Source organism: Phyllopteryx taeniolatus, chromosome 14 (genome assembly GCF_024500385.1).
Source record: "Phyllopteryx taeniolatus isolate TA_2022b chromosome 14, UOR_Ptae_1.2, whole genome shotgun sequence".
Classification (NCBI taxonomy): domain Eukaryota; kingdom Metazoa; phylum Chordata; class Actinopteri; order Syngnathiformes; family Syngnathidae; genus Phyllopteryx; species Phyllopteryx taeniolatus.
The window spans coordinates 24,433,520-24,454,330 of NC_084515.1; the positions used below are offsets into that span (position 1 = coordinate 24,433,520).

Genomic DNA, 20,811 nt, shown 5'->3' on the forward strand with positions numbered 1-20,811 from the left:
ACCAAGTTGACACTGAACATAGCAAACTGCAGTGTTGGCTGGAGGAGCTATCCCTTCATATTTAAAAAAAGAAACCTCGTCCTTGAAAAGTACCAGCACCGAACTATTGATTGTACTTATTACACAACCCCACGCTATCACACATTTAAAGAATGAGGTTATTTTCCCACCAGATGGAGTCCCGGTGTCATGAAACAGAATATGGAGAACGGAAACTCGTATGCTACATAATACTTCCACCGGAAATGCTTAATGCGTTGCCGTGCATATGATCCATTGTTGTTGTTTGTTTTGCTTAGTTTGACAGCAAACTGGGAGTAAAGTGAAGCATGTTAATCCTACATTTGACACCTAGCTGAAAAATAAAGAAAAACCTTATCGCTTGTGTGTCCTACCAAAGTGTAAACATCAGCTTTTCATGTTATCCTGAACTGTGAGCTCCTTCAGTAGCTGCCGGTCGTGATGTAATCATGATGTCATCAGAGACCAGATCAAGCCCAATCGCACACGGAGGTCGCCCTAATGGCGGCAACCAGAAATAAATCAGCAGTCAGGTTTTTTCGATCAAATGTTTCATTAAAGGCACCGGTCAACAGGGAGCAGTGGGGGGGGGGGGGGGGCAACAGGGGGCGCTTAGCTGAAGGACAACAAGCCGCCCGGCTCGTAAGATGCTGATGATGGCGCTGCGATGATTACGACACAGGAAACCAGCGTGTGTTTCATATACAATGCCCCCTCACTATTATTATTTGGGACAGAGTCCTGACGCAAATAGCAAAAAAAATCATGAACAATGGATGTGGCTATCCCCTACATTTTTTATAATTGTCTACATTAATAGTTTAAACCAGGGGTCGGGAACATATGGCTCGCGAGCTACATGTGGCTCTTGAAAGGACTGGATCGGCCTCACAGTTAAATCTTAGCTTAGAACAATTCTTAACATGATAAATAATGACTAATGCCCCTGATATTTTAAAGTAAAACGTCACAGAAATCATAGTCCTAAAAATAACGTTCAAAATATAAAACATTCTCATGCATTTCAATCCGTCCATTCATTTTCTACGGCAATGCGTGTGGCTGGAAACAATGCCAGCTGTCCTTCCGGGTACAGTTGGGTCAGACTATTCTTTTGCATAGTGTGGTAACCCACCCGGGTCGATGTGAGGTCAAGAAGTAAACTTCCCTCCTTTTAATCAAATAGTCAGGTACCTTTTAAGGAAGAAGATGACGTAAAGAAATAAAAATGAGGAGAACAGCACGAATGAACGCAGGATTTCGCCTTTATGGAGAAAGCAGGTTCTGCATTGTGTCTAATATGCAATTATAAAATTCCATCGATAAAAGGGTCAAATATAAAGCGGCACTTCAACACAAGCCATGCTCAATTTGCTGATTGATTGCAAGGTATGCTGCCAGTCACGCACTGTGTGAGGAAAGTCTGCAGTTGCTGTTTTTTCAATGAAAGGATCAACAAGAAGGGAGGATTTATTGAAGTCTTTCATTGAGTTCGCTAAAGAAAACAAAAATCTACCGATGGATAAACTGATTTTGGTGTGTGTTTACAGAGGATTTGTAGCGCTTCTTCGTGAACATGAAAATAGACCCATCCTAAGTTGTTCTTTTGGAGTCGTCAAGACAAATTGTTATGGAAGTGAATTTCTACAGGTTGGTAGCTCTGCAGTAAATTATAATCTATAATGTATCTGCCATAAATTATTAATTTTATTAATACTTGTGTAGTGAATCTGGCCCGGTTGGCACTGCGAGCGCCCCCACCCACCTCAACAACTTGATAAACTCCATTCTCCCAAGCCGCCTCGCTGTGGGAGACGGCCACCGGGGGACGCCTGGTGTATGTCAGCTGGACCTTAAACTAATTAGCAGCTTTCCACCATATCTGGATTCCAGACTTCAAAGACGCTTGTGATGTGCAGAACTGATAGCGACCAAAAGGCTGAACCCTCTCAACCACTGGGAACATTGCTGGAACGCAGACGACATCTGCTGGCCTTTGAGAGTTACTGCAATGTGTGGACTTTCAATTGAAGTTTCTTTTACTGAAGATAAATGTCTGTTCTGATATTTCACAAACTATGTAGAACTATTCCAAATGTATACCTTGATGTCTGTGTCATTGTTTCAGCTTTACAGGTCCAGCTGCAAGACCTGAGAACTGTTCGTCTTGATTTGAAGCCAAACAGTATGAAATGTGATTGAACAATGAGCAACTGATCTGCCAAGACTAAAATTTAAACAATCTATGTGCTTGATCTATGAGTAAGACCACAAAGTTGGGAGTAATTTATATTAATACCCTTGTGAGGATAAGCGGCTCAGAAAATGGATGGATGGATATGATTTTTACACCATTTTTATGGCTAAATTGTAGACTAAAATTAAAGTCGATGGACGTGGTCTTCTCCATTTTCTCTGTCCTTTAGTCACACCCCCGGGGTATTAATGCTTTGACTCCCACTTCTTCTCACTCTCTTGGGTCTTGCTCTCTTGTGCTTCATGCTGAGGATTACCTACGCACGGCTCTGCCGTGGTACCACCTCTCCCACCTCCCCTTTTCTTTGTTCAAACACGCAGTTCGGCCAGCGCGAGCCTGGGATGAAAACCTGGCTTTCAAAAAAGCTGGGACAGGGTCATGTTTACCACTGTGTTACATCACCTTTTCTTTTAACAACATTCAATAAACGTTTGGGAACTTAGGACACTAATTGCTGAAGCTTTGTCGGTGGAATTCTTTCCCATTCTTGCTTGATGTACAGCTTCAGCTGTCCAACAGTTCGGTGTCGCCGTTGTCGTATTTTACCCTTCATAATACACCACACAATTTCAATGGGAGGCAGGCCAGTCTAGTATCCGCACTATTTTGCTACGAAGCCGCCCTGTTGTAACACGTGCAGGATGTGGTTGCTTGGATAGCAGCATATGTTTCTCCAAAACCTGTATGTACCTTTCAGCATTAATGGTGCATTCACAGAAGTGTAAGTTATCCATGCCATTGGCACTAACACAGCCCCATAACATAACATCATGCTGGCGTTTGAACTTTGCATCTTTGAATCCATAAATTCCTTGCAATTGTACATTGAGGAACATTGTCCTTAAACTGTTCGACTATTTTCTCACACACTTGTTCACAAAGAGGTGAACCTCGCCCCATCTTTGCTTGTGAATGACTGAGTAATTCAGGGAAGCGCCTTTTAAAACCAATCATGGCACCCACCTGTTCCCAATTAGCCTGTTCACCTGTGGATGTTCCAAACAAGTGTTTGATGAGCATTCCTCAACTTTCTCAGTGTTTTGTGCCACCTGTCCCAGCTGTTTTGGAACGTGTTGCAGCCATAAAATTCTAAGTTAATGATTATTTGTTAAAAACAATCAAGTTTATCAGTTTGAACATTAAATATCTTCTTTGTAGTGTATTCAATTAAATATAGCTCAAACATGATTTGCAAATCATTGTATCCTGTTTTTATTTATGTTTAACACAACGTCCCAACTTCATTGGAATTGAGACGTGGTTCCCTTTTACGAGACAAAATAGCTTGATGATAGCATAAAATCACGCTAAACCGAAAGCGTTTTTTTTTTTTTTTTTCTTAAATAAATTACGTTTTATACGCCAATATACGCCACACTTGGCATAATAATTTCTTCAGGTGTTTCGGCTTTTGGTTTCGGTCAAGAATTTTCATTTCGGTGCATCACTAATTCAGAGATCATTATATTTTGAAATACCACTTGGCAAAAGTAATTTATTTCTTTATGATTTTTATGTAACAATTATAAAAATAAACCTATTTTATAATGTGAATAAATTTGTTCTGGTCTGGATTTACACATTTATAAACTTGAGTACAATAACTATCGAGTCATGTCAAATATCAACACTTGGGGGGAGAAAAAAAAAAATGGTGATATCAAATTTAGACCACATCACCCAGCACTAACCCAGACCAGCTGATTGTCAAAACAATCAAAACAGGAACGCGGTAACTAAGGGGCTTGTGTGGCTTTACCTCTTGTCAGACAAGCTGCAGTGGAGGTGGCGGCCATCTTTGGACGGACGTGCAGCTTTTGTCGCCTTGATTTCACCTTGAGCCTTCAAAATAACAATATGTTACATTGACAACGTCAGCACAGTTTGTTAAGAATAACAATGTATCACATTCACATGGTCAGTAGAGTTAGTTGGGAATAACAATTTGTCACATTGTCAGTGCCAGTAGGGTGAGTTGGAAATAAAAATTTGTCACATTGACATTGTCAGTAGAGTGAGTTGGAAATAACTTTGTCATGCTGACATGGTCAGAAGAATTAGTTGGGAATAACAATGTGTCACATTTACATGGTCAGTAGAGTTAGTTGGGAATAACAATGTGTCACATTAACATGGTCAGTAGAGTTACTTGGAAATAATTTGTCACATTAACATGGTCAGTAGAGTTAGTTGGGAATAACAATGACATTCACATGGTCAGTAGAGTCAGTCATGAGTAACAATAAGTCACATTGACATTTGCAATAGAATTAGTCGTAGTGTGACATAACTAACTACTTGTACTGTACTTACAGTCAGTAGATTTTCAGGTATCTGTACATTACTTGAGTATTTATTTTTCTGGTGACTTTTTACTTTTACTCCTTCCTTTTAAACACAAATATCTGTACTTCCTACACCTTGGATTTTAAAAATGTGCTTGTTACTTTTAAAACTTTCTAAAGTTAGTGACGACACAGCGTAAAAAGCAGAATGCTGAAAAAAACGGAGCGCGAAAGTAAGCGAGCAAAGCGTATTGTAGATATTGTAAATACGATACTCCTCTGCATGCCGAGGGCGACACTCAGCTAGTGGGGTAAAGTGTTGGCGCCTTCTATGTAAGCTAAGCTAGTGGGGGCTAGTGTCAGTACATTCCATGCTTGTGGAAACCAAAATAAGGATCCCTGCACATTGTGCTGCGTACGGTTGCACACACGTCGTACAATTACAACAAGGGAACGCCGAACTGGGAATAACCTTTCATAGGTCCGAATATTTTTTGGCTCTTTTTTCAAAAGTGCCTGCAATGAATGAATCACGTAATTTTTTTTTAGAAAGCTAGTTTGTTGAAGTCTGGCTCTCTGGCAGTGAATTATGTCACATTTGAGCAACACTTTTATTTGCCCACTGCTACAACAAAACCGTAACACCCCCCCCCCCCCCCCCACCCCCCCCCCCCCCCCCACCCCCACACACACACACTTATTTGGCAGTCGGCAAATCATTGTTAGAAATAGATCTAACGTTTCCATTGTTTTTACTGGTAGCAGTACAACTTTACTGGATATAGCTTTGTTTCAATAGAACAAATAAATGTTTGTCTTTTCATTTAAGCCTACTTGTTTTTATTTTGGTTTGTTTTGTCCATTGTTGCCCCCAGAGAACGCATGCCAATCATCTAGACAGAGAATCTCACTATTTGCTTTTTATTATTGGGTTAAAAAATGTCAATGTACATTTTACTTTAGTACATTTATAACTGTGTACTTTTGTACTTTTACTTAAGGGAATGTCTTCAGTACTTCTACCAGAGTTGTTTTTTGCACAACTATCAGTACTTTTACTTAAGTACTGAATATTAGTACTTTTGACATCTCTGGTCATAGCAATGCGTCACATTGACATTATCACTAGTTAGTTGGGAATAATGTGTCAAATTGACATTGTCAATAGATTTAGCTGGAAATAATGTGTCACATTGAAAATGTTCAGTAGAGTTACCTGGGAATAACAACATGTCACAGTGAGATGGGCACGTGTTTGAGTTTTGAGTGTATCACATTGACATGGTCAGTAGAGTCAGTCATAAGTAAAAAAATATATCACTTTGACATTGTCCATAGAGTTAGTCGTGAGTAATAATTTGTGACATTGAAATGACCAAAAGAATTAGGGGTGAGTAACAATGTGTCATATTGACATTGTCAATAGAGTTAGTTGAAAAAAAACAATGTGTCACATTGAAAATGGTCAGTAGAGTTATTTAAGAAGAACAATGCATCACACTGACCTGATCAGTAGCATTAGTCGTGAGTCACAATGCGCCGCTTTGACAAGGGCAGGAGATTTAGTTGGGAATAAATAACAATGAGTCACATTGACATGGCCGGCAGAGTCAGTGGGGAGTAACAATATGTCACATTGACATGGTCAATAGAATTAGTTGGGCGTAACACTGTCACATTAACACGCTCAGTCAAGTGAGTGGTAAGTGTATAACATTGACACCAATCAGTGGCCTTATACTTAAGAGTCAGTCAAACACAGCCTCATGAAAAGCCAAAGTGTACATTGACGTGCACGTACCCTGGGCATGTGGAGCAACAAGTGTCCCGTGGTCTGAGACCTCTGAGCTATCGAGCTGTCGGGCTTGACCTCAGCCGGCAGAACCAGCTGAAATATCTGCACATTTATTATTTGATTGTTAATAACAAGCATGTTACTCATCACTGGACATTTTTTTTTTTATAAGGCCCATTCGACAAGTTCTCAGAGGGACCACCACCCATCAGCCAGCAGGACGTATGCGAGGTTCAAGGGAACTGCATTACATTTGTGACCTGCAGAAATCATTCCACCAGTCAGCCCACCCGGCTGACCCTCACCATAAAACAAGCATCCCTTTAGTGTGAACTTCAATTTGCTCGTCGGCGTTAAAATATGGCAATTTATGAGTGTATTAGTCAGGCCGGAAGGTCGCTGGGAGGGGCCGAGGCGGACCGAACCACCAACGTGTCGTGCGGGGAGGTGGGTGGGGTGACCTCCTGTGGGACCCCTTCGTCAATGTGGTCCAATCTGCCGACTTGGCAAAAGAGTACTCAGCGTTCGCAGAGGACCATAACCTAATTTGCAGCATGACGCAGCATGTCACTGTCAATTCTCGATATGATGAAACAACAACAGGAACATAATGACCATGACGACAGTGATGCTATTGTGGTAACCAACACCATGACAACAGTGATGCTACTGGAATATCATCTTCATGACAACAGAGTTGATACTGTGGTAACTATCTCCATGGAAGTAGTGATCCCACTCGAGTAATAGTAACTTTATCAGGTGACAACAGTGACACAGTGAATATCTTCATCTCCTTAATGAAAGCGATGCTACTGGAGTAACTTCATCTCCATGACGACAACGATGCTATAATGGTAATTATCCCCATGACAACAATGAGTCTCCTGTGGTAACTTTCTCCATGCGGACAGTGACGCAATTGAGGTAACTTTATCTCCAAATATCCTAATGTCATGAAGATTACTAATGCACCGAAATTAAAATTCTTGTCCGTACTGAAAATGAGGCCGCCAAGGCCGGAAACCGAAACACCGAAAGATGTTTCTGTGCCAATTATTAGTGATAGGTATTTATGGCTATGACTGCAGAGATCCCAACCTACAGAAATTATCTTCCAGAACAATTTGTCTGAATTTCCAAACTTTTAAAATTATGTCAAGAACATTACCGCAGGACAGTTATTGCAGTACATTATGTAATAGGATAAAAAGAATTCTGCAAACTGTTCACTTGCACATGATTATCATTAGTCTATAATCATAATTGTTAATACGTTCTGGCTTCAATATTTGTTATTTTAATGTATTTATTGCATCACTTTATTGTTTTTAGCAAATAATCCTTAATTTAGAATTTTACGGCTGCAACACGTTCCAAAAAAGCAGGGACAGGTGGCAAAAAAAGACTGAGACCTGTTTGGAACATCCAACAGGCTAATTGGGAACAGGTGGGTGCCATGATTGGGTATAAAATGAGCTTCCCTGAATTGCTCAGTCATTCACAAGCAAAGATAGGGCGAGGTTCACCTCTTTGTGAACAAGTGCGTGAGAAAATAGTCGAACAGTTTAAGGATAATGTTCCTCAACGTACAATTGAAAGGAATTTAGGGATTTCATCATCTACGGTCCATAATATCATCAAAAGGTTCAGAGAATCTGGAGAAATCCCTGCAGGAAAAGGCAAGGCCGACAACCAACATTGAATGCCCATGACCTTTGATTACTCAGGCGGCACTGCATCAAAACCCGACATCAATGTGTAAAGGCACCATTAATTCTGAAAGGTACATAAAGATTTTGGAGAAACATATGCTGCCATCCAAGCAACGTCGTTTTCATGGACGCCCAAGCTTATTTCAGCAAGACAATGCCAAATCACATTCTGCACGTGTTACAGCAGCGTGGCTTCGTAGTTAAAGAGTGTGGGTACTCGACTGACCTGCCTGCAGTCCAGAACTGTCTCCCATTGAAAATGTGTGGCGCATTATGAAGCTTCAAATACGACAACGGAGACCCCGGACTGTTGAACAGCTGAAGCTGTACATCGAGCAAGAATGGGAAAGAATTCCACCTACAAAGCTTCAACAATTAGTGTCCTCAGTTCCCAAACGTTTATTGAATGTTGTTAAAAGAAAAGGTGATGTAACACAGTGGTAAACATGACCCTGTCCCAGCTTTTCTGGAACGTGTTGCAGCCATAAAATTCTAAGTTAATGATTATTTGCTAAAAACAATAAAGTTTATCAGTTTGAACATTAAATATCTTGTCTTTGTAGTGTATTCAATTAAATCTATATTGAACCTGATTTGCAAATCATTGTATTCTGTTTTTATTTATGTTCAACACAACGTCCCAACTTCATTGGAATTGGGGTTGTATTAATTAATTCCCTGTTTTAGACTGCGTTGGTCCTGTGTCGCTGCGTATTATTTTCTCTCCAGACACTTCCTAATTTGCCTATTTTGCTGTTCAAAGTTGGTTAAGCTCGGTAGCTATAAATTAATTACTCATCGTCCTCCGTTCGTCATAACAATACTTGTCATGGAAGTGGCTTATGCTGCGTTGTCACTGGACGTGAAGCGAACGTTTCCCTCCGTGGCTCAGCATCGTGTTTAGCCGTGTTAGATACCCAGCTGTAACTTGTATGTAGCTGGGGCTTGTAGTATTCCCCCATAGTACCCGTACAGCCAAAAGCAGGTAGGTTGGGTGACTGTTCAATGTGTATGCGCCTTTTTTTTATTTTTTTAAATACATTTACAATGTAGTGTACACACCAAAGGCACTTTTATGCCATTTTCGGCTGAACATTTTCAGTGACTGAATCTTCGGTGCATGTAAGATGCAGATGAGTCAGTCCACACGTACTTTTCCTTTGACGGAGACTTTGACGTATGTTGGCTGCACGTCCACGTCCATCAAGGAGGTGTCCATGTGCCTGTGGAGGGCAGGGGATTCGTGGGGGGCACGGGGGTGGGGTGTCAAAGGGAGACAAAATTTTTCACCTCTGAGGCAGGTACAGTAACTGCTCTTTAGTTGCTAAATGCTAGTTGCTAACTGTGTGTGCATGTGCGTGAGTACCTGTACACTGCCAAGTCTAAGACAATCCTGCTGTTGTTGTCATCTTCCGTCAGAGAGAAGTCCAGTCTGCCAAGTCAGTAGAGTTCGTTAATCAACATCAGATGTTACATGATACAGAGTGTGTGTGCGTGTATGTGTGCGCGCGCACATATAGTCATACTTGGGCTCATTGACATTCAGGACTCGTCCATCAGCAGTTATCAGGGTTCTCGGGGGCTTCACTTTCCTTTCGTTACCTCTGCAGGGACACACAACAGCATCAGCTGAGCTCTGTATGCGTGTGTGTGTGTTCGTGTGTGTGCATGTATGTGTGTGTGTGTGTGTGTGGGCGCGCGTGCGTGTGTGCCACAGGAGCATCCTCTATGATATATTCTCATGAAGCTCCTGCCTGGGTGAGGGGTTGGTCCTTCACCCCTCGGACCGCATAAGATTAGTACCGTACAGTCATCTGTCAATCTCTCTCACACACACACACACACACACACACGCGCATACGCATGCATGCATGCATATGCACACACGCCCACAAACACACACAGAATGTTTAGTCGTGAAAATGACATTACATCTGATTTTTCTTCATCTCTGCTCGCTGTACTCGTTGCAGGCGTGATGGAAAACTCTTCAAAGAGCAAAATCGGAGTGGCAGGTGAAGGGTCGCCCAGCAGTCAGGGCCACGGCGAGCGCCTCATCACTGTAACTCGTCACCATGACTGGTCACGGTGACAGGTCACTGCGGAGTGATCGTCAGGAGCTAAAGTGGTGTTGAGCCAAGGTACTTCCTGGCCCAATGTTTCCATCAAGGCCTCGACAGACCACACGGGATCACAACAGATCTCAATAGACAACAGTGGATCAAACTAGACCACTCGATCACGTTCGACTGAAATGGATCGGAATTTCGTAAATGGACTGCACTTATATAGCGCTTTATCTACACCAGTGATTCCCAACCAGTGTGCCGTGAGCACTCTTCAGTTGTTCTCAAATTTTACTTTTGCTCCGAATTTTTTTTACATCCAAGAAATAATGTATCTTTATTCATCTATTTATGCCAGTGAGGCACAGAACAAATACATGCTCTTCTATTAGATGGCAGGAAGTACATAAAGTAATGAATGTATCCACTTTTTGTGACATTTTTGTTTGTTGGTGTGCCATGAGATTTTTCCCTTGAAAAATATGTGCCTTGGCTCCATAACGGTTGGAAATCACTGATCTACACCATCACAGTGCCCAAAGTGGTTTACAAAGCCTCACATTCACCCACTCACACACCCTTTCAGACACCAATGGGCAGCTGACAGGCCCGGTGGGAGCAAATTAGAGTTCGGTGTCTTGCGCAAGGACACTTCGATATGCGGACAGTTGGAGCCGGGATTCGAACCGGCGACGCTTCGGTCACTGGACGACCCGCTCTACCAACTGAGCCACAGCCGCCAAATTTATCACATTCAACTCCACACTAGATCATACTCGATTGTACTGGATCATACAAAACCTCACTGAATCACACTAGTATGCACTAGTCCACACTGGACCACCATTGTATCACACTGCACCGCACCTGATCACACTGGATCACAACAAACCACAGTGGACACATTCAACCAAAAAAGATCAGACTAGACCACACTCACACTTGACTGAAATTGATCACACTTGATCACATTCGACCCCACACTGGGCCAAACTCAACGACAATGGATCATAATAAACCACAATGGATCACACGAGACCACAACTGATCACATTTAAACCCAACTGGATCACACTCATTCACAATGTATAATATTGGAGAACAGTGGATCCCAATAATCCGTGCTGGACCACAGTGGGTGACACTAGACCACAGGCAGATCACGTAGGATCACACTGAAAAACAGTAGATCACACTAGAATACTCCAGATCACACTGGGTCTCAACTGACCAGTGTTCAGACTCACACAAGCAAGACCAGCAGTGACAACAAAACAAAAACAGTTTTATTTAGCAAGGGTTGGCATGCAATGCGCTTCCAGGCCCACTGGGGGAAATTTAGGGCTCAATGTCTTGCACAGGGACGGTTCAACGGGTTTGTGTGCGGTCATGTGACCACCTTGTGCCGTCTGATTGGTAAATTGGAGTCAATTGACACTCGTGTTCACGTTGGATTGGCACAACGGCGCCCCATGCGTTAAGTCGATCATGAAGTCCAAAAATATATCGCGCCTGCAATAATGGATAAATAAAAGTAGCGAGCGGCATTCTGCAACTAAATTATACTTTTGTATCAAAACTTGTTTGTCAAGTGTTGTTTTCTTATTGTTTGCATTTCAGAGCAACAAAACTCCTTCAAAAACCAGACATTTACACATAAACTTTGCTCATTTGACAGACATGCATGTTCAAGGTCAACCAGGCAGACAAAAGAATACCGTAATTTCTCATGTATAATGTGCATTTCCCCCCCAAAAAATTGTCAAAGGTCAATAGTACGCATTATACATGGGACATTTTATAAATGTATGCCGCCATCTATAGGTTATGAAAAAGCTGTACACTATCATTCCAATATGCCACTGCCACCGAGAGGTTATGAGAAAGGTGTAGCCTACACTTTGATTCCAATATGACAGAGGTACGTATGACTGCATATATGTACAATTGTGCTCATATGTTTAAATACCCTGGGAGAATTTGTGAAATATAGTTTTTTAAAATACGACTGATGACTGAAAAAACATCATTAATTTCTTTATGGTTATGTGTTGTTTAATAATAATAATGCCTTTCTGGCGGCACAGTGGTTGACTGGTTAGCACATCTGCCTCACAATACTGAGGACCGGGGTTCAAATTCCGGCCCCGCCTGTGTGGATTGCATGTTCTCCCCGTGCCTGCGTGGGTTTTCTCCCGGCACTCCGGTTTCCTCCCAAATCCCAAAAACATGTGTGGTAGGTTGATTGAAGACTCTAAATTGCCCGTAGGTGTGAATGTGAGTGGGAATGGTTGTTTGTTTATATGCACGCCCGCGACGCTAGTGAGGATAAGCGGTACAGAAAATGAATGGATGGATGAATAATAATAATAACATAACTTATATAGCGCTTCTCAAGACACTCAAAGACACTAATCAGATGACAATAACAGTAAGGTGGGTGAACGGGAAGCGCGAGTACTGGTGTCAACAACGATGTCCACCGCAGTAGAATGCAGACAAGTCTCGCCGGCAGGCAGGAGCCTGTGTGGATGTAGAGGGGAGAGGAACGGATATGTGCAGTAGTTGAGCTTGCTGCGTGGATGTTCACGAGTCACGACTGAAGCTGGGTGTTCCAGAGCATGCTGAGAGAGAGATAGGTAGGTGATAACTTAGCTTAAGTTTTTTTTGTTTTGGTTTTAAATCTCCCCACCTTTCCTTGTTTACAGTACGTGAAAACAACAACACATAGTCTGGTGAACGTGTTGCGTGGACGTGAACCTCGGGGCTGACTCATGAACTGAATGAGGAAGCACTTGAATGATTCTGTGAGAAAGAACTGAACAATTTGGTGAACAAATCTTTTGAACAAATCGAGTCTAGTGATTCAGTACACTCAAAAGAACCGCGGTGCCCATCACTAGTCTTAGTGGGTAGCTGTAGCTCAATTGGTAGAGAGGGTCATCCAATGAAAAAAGGGTCAGCAGTTCAAATCCTGGCTCTGACTGTCCTTAATTTCTCCCAGTGGTCATGGCAGCCCTTGCTAAATAAAAATGTATCGGTTTTGTTTTCGATGTTGGTCTTGCTGGTCACCAGGAAGACGAGCACAAAAACAGCATGTTCTGGTGAGCACCTTTCTGGTCGACGCTGTTTTTTTTAGCAGTGAAGATTTGATTGAACCTTGATTGAGTAATGCTGTAGCGACACCCAGTGGTGACAAGTGAAATGTGCACCTCATCATAACTCGTTTTCCTTTCATCTATTTTATGGAGAGTAGATCTCGTATAAGGTCGCAGATGACTTTGGGCAAGAGGCGGTATTCACCCTGGATTAGTCACCAGTCAATATCAGGGTACACATTGACAAACAAGGGACTGGTCGCCAGTCAATGTCAGGGAAAGGGTAGACAAAATTGCATTAACTTGCAGTAGCTTGTGTACTTAACTAAAAAAAGTTAGCCAGTTTGAGAAGATGACTCACTTCTCCTTGGCCATTCTTTTGGCCTCCAGGTGCCGGTGAGCCTCCAGGCGCGATTCCGGGGTAAAGGGACACGGTGTGTGCCAAAATTCCTTCTCCCGTCGCTCTTCATCCGACTCTGTCGCCTCCTCCTGCTTCTCCTCTGAGTCAGAAGCACTGTATGGACAGAAATAGAGTGATGACGTTCAAGCAAAAGTAAAGCAAATCTTAATGCCTGTAAAGGGAGCATAAAAAACATTTTTTATTTTTTTTTGACACAACACAGGTGGGCGGCACAGTGACCGACTGGTTAACACATCTGCCTCACAGTTCTAAGGAACCTGGATTCAAATCTGGCCTCGCCTGCGTGGAGTTGGCATGTTTTCCCCGTGCCTGCGTGGGTTTTCGCCGCATACTCCAGTTTCCTTCCACATCCCAAAAACATGTATGGCAGTTGAATAGCAGGCTCTAAATTGTCCGCAGGTGCGAACGGTTGTTGGCTTATATGTGCCCTGCAATTGACTGGCGACCAGTTCAGGGCACTAAGATGCACAGATGGCACTAAGATATTGCGGGAGGGCCAAAAACTATACACCCCACTCTGACTTGCTTTTAGCCAAGAAAATCCATACAATTGAGGGGGGGGGGGGGGGGGGGGTTAACTATAAAATCCCTATCCTAAAAATCCATACTTCCAAATGTAAGCAGACAACTTCAAGGCCCGGTACACACATACGTAAAGACAATCAGGCAGTTTTTGTCACAACTTCTCATTATGCAACAGCACTGATGTCATTAACGGGACTCATGAGTCATGACTCAACTATAAAGTCCACTGAATAAAAATGCCTATTTCCTAATTCGGGAGCCACTCATTCCCTACTCACAAATCACTAAAAAGAGATTTTCAGTGGCTACTTTAAGAAACTATCCAGGTCCCCCAGGTAAATGTCCCTATATGAAGATGAAGGAGTAGGAAATGAGTGTATGAGTCCCACCTCTGCGTTCAATATTTAACAAAATCCGTCAATGGTAACATGACTCCTACCCGTCCCGACTTCCTGCCCGATCTGCAGCCTGCTTCCTGTTGGCCTCCTCCTCTTCCTTCTGCTGGGCGTTCTTCCTCAGGTATTGGTCCTCCTGCTCCATAACACGCCTCTTCAGCTCCTCCAGGCCCTGATTGGCTGCGATGACCTCCGACCGCGTTATCGCCGTGCCGTCGAGACACTGAGCACAGACAAGCGGGAAGGAGACTTGAAACCCTACTTTCAAATCCTAACCTTTGTTTGAAACCCTAACCTTGTCCATCCATCCATTCTCAATGCCGCTCATCCTGTTCAGGGTCGTGGTGCGCTGGAGCCTATCCCAGCTGACTTCGGGCGAAAGGCGGACTACACCCTGAATAGGTCATCAATCAGTTTCAGGACACATGTAGACATGGACAACCACTCGCACTCACACCCTAACCTTGTTTAAAACCCCAATTTTAAAGCCTAACCTTGTTAAACACCCTAGTTGGACACCTTTTCCCTTGTTTGAATCCCAAATTAGAAACCCTAATTCATGTTTGAAACCTTCATTTCAAACCCCACTTTGAAACCTTAAAACCCTAATTTTAAAGTCTAACAATGGCTAGAAACCCTATTTTGAAACACTAACCCTAACTTGGGCCCTTAATTTGAAACGCTAACCTTTGTTTGAAAGAGTAATCTTATTTTGTAACCCTCAAGATAACACAAACTTTGAAACCTTGTTTGAAACCCTAATCCAGGCTGAAGACCCCAATTTATAACCCAAAATTAGTTTGAAACCCTAATCCTGGCTCAAAACCTTATTTTGAAATTGTGACCCTGGTTTGAAACCCTAACCATAACTTGAAACGCTAACCCTTGTTTCAAACCCGAATCCCGTCTTGAAACCCTAATTCGTACCCTAATTTGGGACCCCAATTTGAAACCTTAACCTTGGTTTAAAACCTCTACTTTAAAACCCTAACCCTTCTTTGAAACCCTGATTTGAAACCTGAACTGTGTCTCAAAATCCTAATTGTAAACCCAAACCCTGCCTTGAAACCATAACCCATGACTGAAACCACAGCTAAGAACTCTACTCCGGGGTAGATTCCCTAGCCTTTGTTTTTTGTGTGTCATGCGTTACCTTGAGTTGCGGTAGTGTCGCTACGACGTATTTCCGGTATCCTTCAAAGAGCGTGCAGGGGTTCCCCACCAAGAAGAGTTGAGACAAGTGGATGTTTTGTTTCAGGGTCTCCACGCTGCTCAAACGCCCCACGAAGTTGACAGTCAGGTCCAACTTTTGGAGATTCTCGCAGCCTACACAAACATAGACCTTTTAAGGTTTTCAGTCACTTTACATGACGAGCCACTATATGGTTAGGGTGTTTATTTAGCTAGTTTTGAGGCTTTGACCTGGTCAGTAAGTCATAGAATGGTATTGGTATTTCTCTCCGTCATAATCAAATTTTTTTCTTCTATTCAAAAGCTGTGCGGACGTCAAAGCCAAAGGGATGCAATGCTGCCATCTAATGCCGTCTGTTCATCATTACTGTCATGTAGAATTTCACAGACAAGCTGGGTGAGACCCTCGTCCACGCCTGCCCGTACCCGACGAATATATTCGTCTGTGGCTGTCAACGGTTAGACTCCAGTTAATGACAGTCAATGCTTTAATTTAATGTTTCTTTTTTTTCAAATTTCTAATTGAGCCAAACCTTTGAACAATAGTGTCCTTTTTTGACATTTCTGTTTGAAGGTGTGTCATGAGATTTGATTTTCTCTAATGTAAAATACAATATGTGCCTTTCCTCAATAAAGGCTGCTTTAGTCAGCTTGTTTGTCGTTCATTTGGTTAGCAAGTCAACTTGTGAGGCCTTTCGTAGCTGACACACGCCCGCACACACAAACAAAAACAAACTCAAACTGACCTTCCAGGTTTTCAATGACTAGTATGTTGTTCAAGGCCAGGTTCAAGTACTCCAGCTTCTTGAGGCGGCCTACGTTCTCTACCAGAGGGGGGGGGGGAGGGAAACACTTGTTGTAGGACTTCTACCGTGCCGACCACACACACACAAAACCTCACCGATCCGGGGTATGAGGTTGTTCTGCAAGTAGAGGATCTTCAGGTCCCTGCACCAACGCTCGATGTGCTCAATCCTCTCAATATCCTGTTGGTGCAGGGAGACCTCCTCCAGGGAGAAGATCTCACACTCGTTGTGCTCGGCGCGACGCCGGATCAGATCTTCTGTGACTACACCCAGACAGACACACACACACACACACACACACACACACACACACACGTAATGACTAGTTAGTAGTTAACTAGAAAGTCATTTCCATCAGTAAGCCAGATAGTTGGTCGGCTAAGAGGTCAGTGACCTAGTTAGTAAGGTGTTTAGTCAGTCAGTTTTCAAACAGTTCAGTTAAGTCAATATGCTGGTAAATAAGTTAGTCAACTACTAAGGTGTTTGGTTAGGCAGCCGGTCAGTAAATCAGTTCTACTGTAGTTAGTTACTGAAGTTGAATGACTTATAGTGAGACAAACAAAGCTAGTTAGTCAGCCGAGAAGCCAGGGTGTCAAAAAGCTAGTTAGTAAGTATATAGTAAAATAGTTAGTCAGTGAGCTAGTAAGTAAGGCATTTAGCTAGTTAGTGGCACAGTCAGTCACTTTTATTGTAGCTAGTTGGCTAGTCAGTGAGTTATTGAGCCAGACATAGCGCTAGATAGCCAAATATCAAGCCAGGTCAGTCAATAAAGGGTTTAGGTAGGTAGTGGTTAGCTGGTCGACCATTCACATATCCTGTAGTTGAGGGGTGATAAACCGGCTTGTCAGGGTTTCTAATTCGGCCCATCGGGATAGGACACATTAATTGCCATTTTTCAATAAAAAATAACATTCATTCATTCATTTTCCAAACTGCTTATTAAGGGTCGTCGGGCGTGCTGAAGCCTATCCCAGCTGACTGACCCTGAACTGGTCGCCAGCCAATCGCAGGGCACATAGAAACAAACAACCATTCGCACTCACATTCACACCTTTGTAAAAAAATTAGAGTCTTCTATGAACCTCCAATGCATTTATTTGGGATGTGGGAGCAAAGCAAAGCATCTGTCACGGTTTGGGGTTTTCGAAGGCGAGGAAGGAGTGCAGGAGTCTCGAAAAAATACAAACAGATTGACGAGTCAACGAGGAACACCTGGACAAGACACGAGTGGCTGGAGAGAGCTGATTGGTCGACACGAGGTAGAAGGTTGACGAGGACAGGTGGACACAATAACTGAATGAGCACACGATATGAACAACATGGAACGCAGGAAAACATGAAACCAAACTAAACACAACCCAAACCAAAACACAGACCATGACAGCAAATTTATTTAAATAGCGCATTTCGTACACATGGTAACTCAATGTGCTTTACATTGAAAAAAAACTAAAACATTTAAAACAAAGACAAAAAAATAAAATAAAAATACAATTAAAACAGCATACAGTGCAAGAAATATCATTTAAAAGTGGAAATGCCCTAAAAAAGCATGTGAAAAAAGAAGAGTTTTTAAGCTGGACATAAAAACATGCACACTTGGGGCTGACATCACTACTGTTGGCAACTTATTCCATTTGTGTGCAGCATAATAGCTACATGCTGCTTTGGACTCTGTGCTCCACTATTTGACCTGAGTCTGTCGATCTCAGAGCCCTACTGGGTTTATATTCCATTAGCATTTCATTTATGTATTCAGGACCTAAATCGTTTAGTGATTTATAGACCAGTAGGAGAACTTTAAAATCTATACTAAAGCTGACTGGGAGCCAGTGTAAAGACTTAGGAATTGGAGTAATATGCTCTGACTTCTTTGTTCTGGTCAGAATCCGAGCTGCAGCATTTTGAATGAGCTGCAGCTGTTTAATAGTCTTTTTAGGGAGTCCAGTCAGAAGACCATTACAATAGTCAAGTCTACTTGAGATAAAAGCATGGATGAGCTTCTCCTGGTCCGCTTGGCACATGCAAGCCTTCACTCTGGATATGTTCTTCAGATGGTAGAAGGCAGTTTTTGTAATTGATTTAATATCACTGTTGAAAGTCAGGTCGGACACCAAGGTTTCAGACTTGGTCTTGGGTTTTTAAAGAGAGTGACTCCATGTATTTACTAACAGCAATCCTCTTTTCTTTATTGCCAAAAACAATGAAGTCAGTTTTGTTGTGGTTTAATACATTTATCTGTTTTAGACAGTGACACCTCAATTGAACAGTAGTCATCTGGAGACACTGCTAGATATAACTGTGTGTCATCTGCATAGCTATTATAATAGTCAACATTAAAGTTCTGAAGAATTTGACCCAAGGGTAGCATATACAGGCTGAACGGGGGGTCCAAGAACTGAAGAAGAAATCGAAGTCCCCGGAGAAAACCAACGCAGAGAGAGAACATGGGAGAACATGTAAACTGCTCTCAGCACTGTCAGGTGTTTGTTTGGGTAGTTAGCGTTCTAGCTAATTAGCCGGCCGATCACTTTCACTGTTGTTTGCCAGTGAATTAGCGAACCAAACAGAGAGCTAGTTAGTCAGTGAGTAGGCTGTTGAGTTACTTAGATGGTTTTGTACTAAATGATTTTGGTGAGTTAATCAAGAGAAAGCGTCAACTTACTGTAAACCATCTTTCGTCTCCGTTGGAAGGCGTTGCCCTAGAAACCAACGCCGGTTCTGCGTTCAGGGACACTGGGAAATACGACAACTACCTAGGCGTAACCTCCTTGGGGACCAACCGGCGAACTTCCACACTACTTCAGCACCCAAGTGGCTGCGTTGTTTTTTTGTTTTTTTTGTTTGTTTGCACCATCACATGATGTAATTTTACATTCTTAGATCAAATGTTAGCGTTATAAAGCTGTTTATTCAGGCATAGCTACACGTACGCGACTCGAACGTTACACACATACTGTGCGTGTGAAGTTATTTGCAAATGGATCCCAAGAAACGGGATGTTATGTGAATAACATCTAAAAAAAAAAGAACATTGCGTCATTTACTTGAATGTTTTATGTACGCTCATTTATTGCAATGATCTTGGCCCAGTAATTTTTTTCTGGCTCAGAATAAATTTTAAAATAGGCTGATCCGGATACCACAAAATCAGGATTACAGAATCCAGATTAGTGTTTTTTGGATAAAACAAGTACTAGGGTTCATACCACGTGTATTTTTACCCTTCACCCATTTATTGACCAAAATAATGTTTTAAATAATAGCCAGATGTTTAAGGTGACCTAATATTTTGTAAAATAAATTTTCTTTAAATTTTACAACTTGGAACTGGTTGGATGAAATGTTTTTTGAAATACTGGGCACTTGTGATTACTAAATGTTCTCTTATTATCTTTAATAACAAAGACATCAAAGACAGACATACAGTGCCGTAAAAAAGTATTGGGCCCCCTTCTCAAATTCTTATATTTTTGCAGTTTCGCCACTGTAATGTTTAAGATCACCAAACAAATGACAATATATTTAACCCGTGAGTTTAAAATGCTGTTTTTAAATGGTGATTTTATTTATTAAGATAAAAAACAATTTAAATTACCTACCACTCCAAAAACCTTCATTTTGTGTGTTTTTTTTTTAAGCCATTCAGAAGTTGACTTGCTGGTGTGTCTTGGATTGTTATCCTGCTACACAATCCAAGTGCGCTTTAGCTTGAGGTCACAAACTGATGGCTGAACATTCTCCATTCCCCAACATTCGAAGCAGCCCAAGAACATCACATCACCACCACCACATCTGAGTGTCGGTGTTATGTTCTTTTTCTGAAATGCTGTGCTACGTTTACACCAGATGTAACGAGACTACGCACCTTCCATGGATGAGTCATTGTTGTTCTCTTGGGGTAATCTTTGTAGGCCGGCCACTCCTGGGAAGGTTCACCACTGTTCCATGTTTTCTCCATGTGAGGATAACAGCTCCATAAAGCTTTAGAAATGGCCTTTGTAACCCTTTCCAGACAGATAGAGGTCAGTGACTTTATTTCCCGACTGTTCTGGAATTTCTTTGAATCGCGTCAATTTGTTGCAGCTTTTTTTTTTTTTTTTTAGATCTTTTGTCCGACTTGATTTTGTTGGGACAGATTCTGTTCAAGTGATTTCTTGATTGGACATGTCTGGAGGTAATCAGGCTTGGGTGTGATCAGTGAAAATTAACCAAAGATTGTGACTAGCCACAATT

At 42.1% G+C, this 20,811-nt stretch overlaps 1 protein-coding gene and 1 long non-coding RNA gene across 11 annotated transcripts in view; one reads left to right on the top strand and one right to left on the bottom strand.

Annotated features, from left to right (window-relative positions):
• Positions 1-3,530, top strand: part of LOC133489135 (uncharacterized) — a 17,309-nt gene extending 13,779 nt beyond the window's left edge. The window contains exons 2-3 of the long non-coding RNA XR_009791825.1: positions 1,572-1,671; positions 1,747-3,530. This is a non-coding gene — a long non-coding RNA (uncharacterized LOC133489135). The remainder of the gene's footprint in view (positions 1-1,571; positions 1,672-1,746) is intronic.
• Positions 1-19,526, bottom strand: part of dnaaf11 (dynein axonemal assembly factor 11) — a 25,203-nt gene extending 5,677 nt beyond the window's left edge. Inside the window, exons 1-12 of one of the 10 annotated variants that reach the window (XM_061797911.1) lie at positions 19,241-19,517; positions 16,671-16,838; positions 16,516-16,593; positions 15,732-15,904; positions 14,874-14,972; positions 14,623-14,801; positions 13,599-13,751; positions 9,588-9,677; positions 9,440-9,505; positions 9,227-9,365; positions 6,365-6,460; positions 4,038-4,120 (exon numbers count right to left, since the gene is read on the bottom strand). In XM_061797911.1, the coding sequence (XP_061653895.1) occupies positions 4,038-4,120; positions 6,365-6,460; positions 9,227-9,365; positions 9,440-9,505; positions 9,588-9,677; positions 13,599-13,751; positions 14,623-14,801; positions 14,874-14,972; positions 15,732-15,904; positions 16,516-16,593; positions 16,671-16,838; positions 19,241-19,250 (1,334 nt within the window). In that variant the 5' untranslated portion in view covers positions 19,251-19,517. Of the gene's footprint in view, positions 1-4,037; positions 4,121-6,364; positions 6,461-9,226; positions 9,366-9,439; positions 9,506-9,587; positions 9,678-13,598; positions 13,752-14,622; positions 14,802-14,873; positions 14,973-15,731; positions 15,905-16,515; positions 16,594-16,670; positions 16,839-19,240 lie in introns of all 10 variants that reach the window. The other 9 variants (XM_061797909.1, XM_061797910.1, XM_061797912.1 and 6 more) reach the window with 9 other exon arrangements.
• Between the last annotated feature and the right edge of the window lie 1,285 nt (positions 19,527-20,811).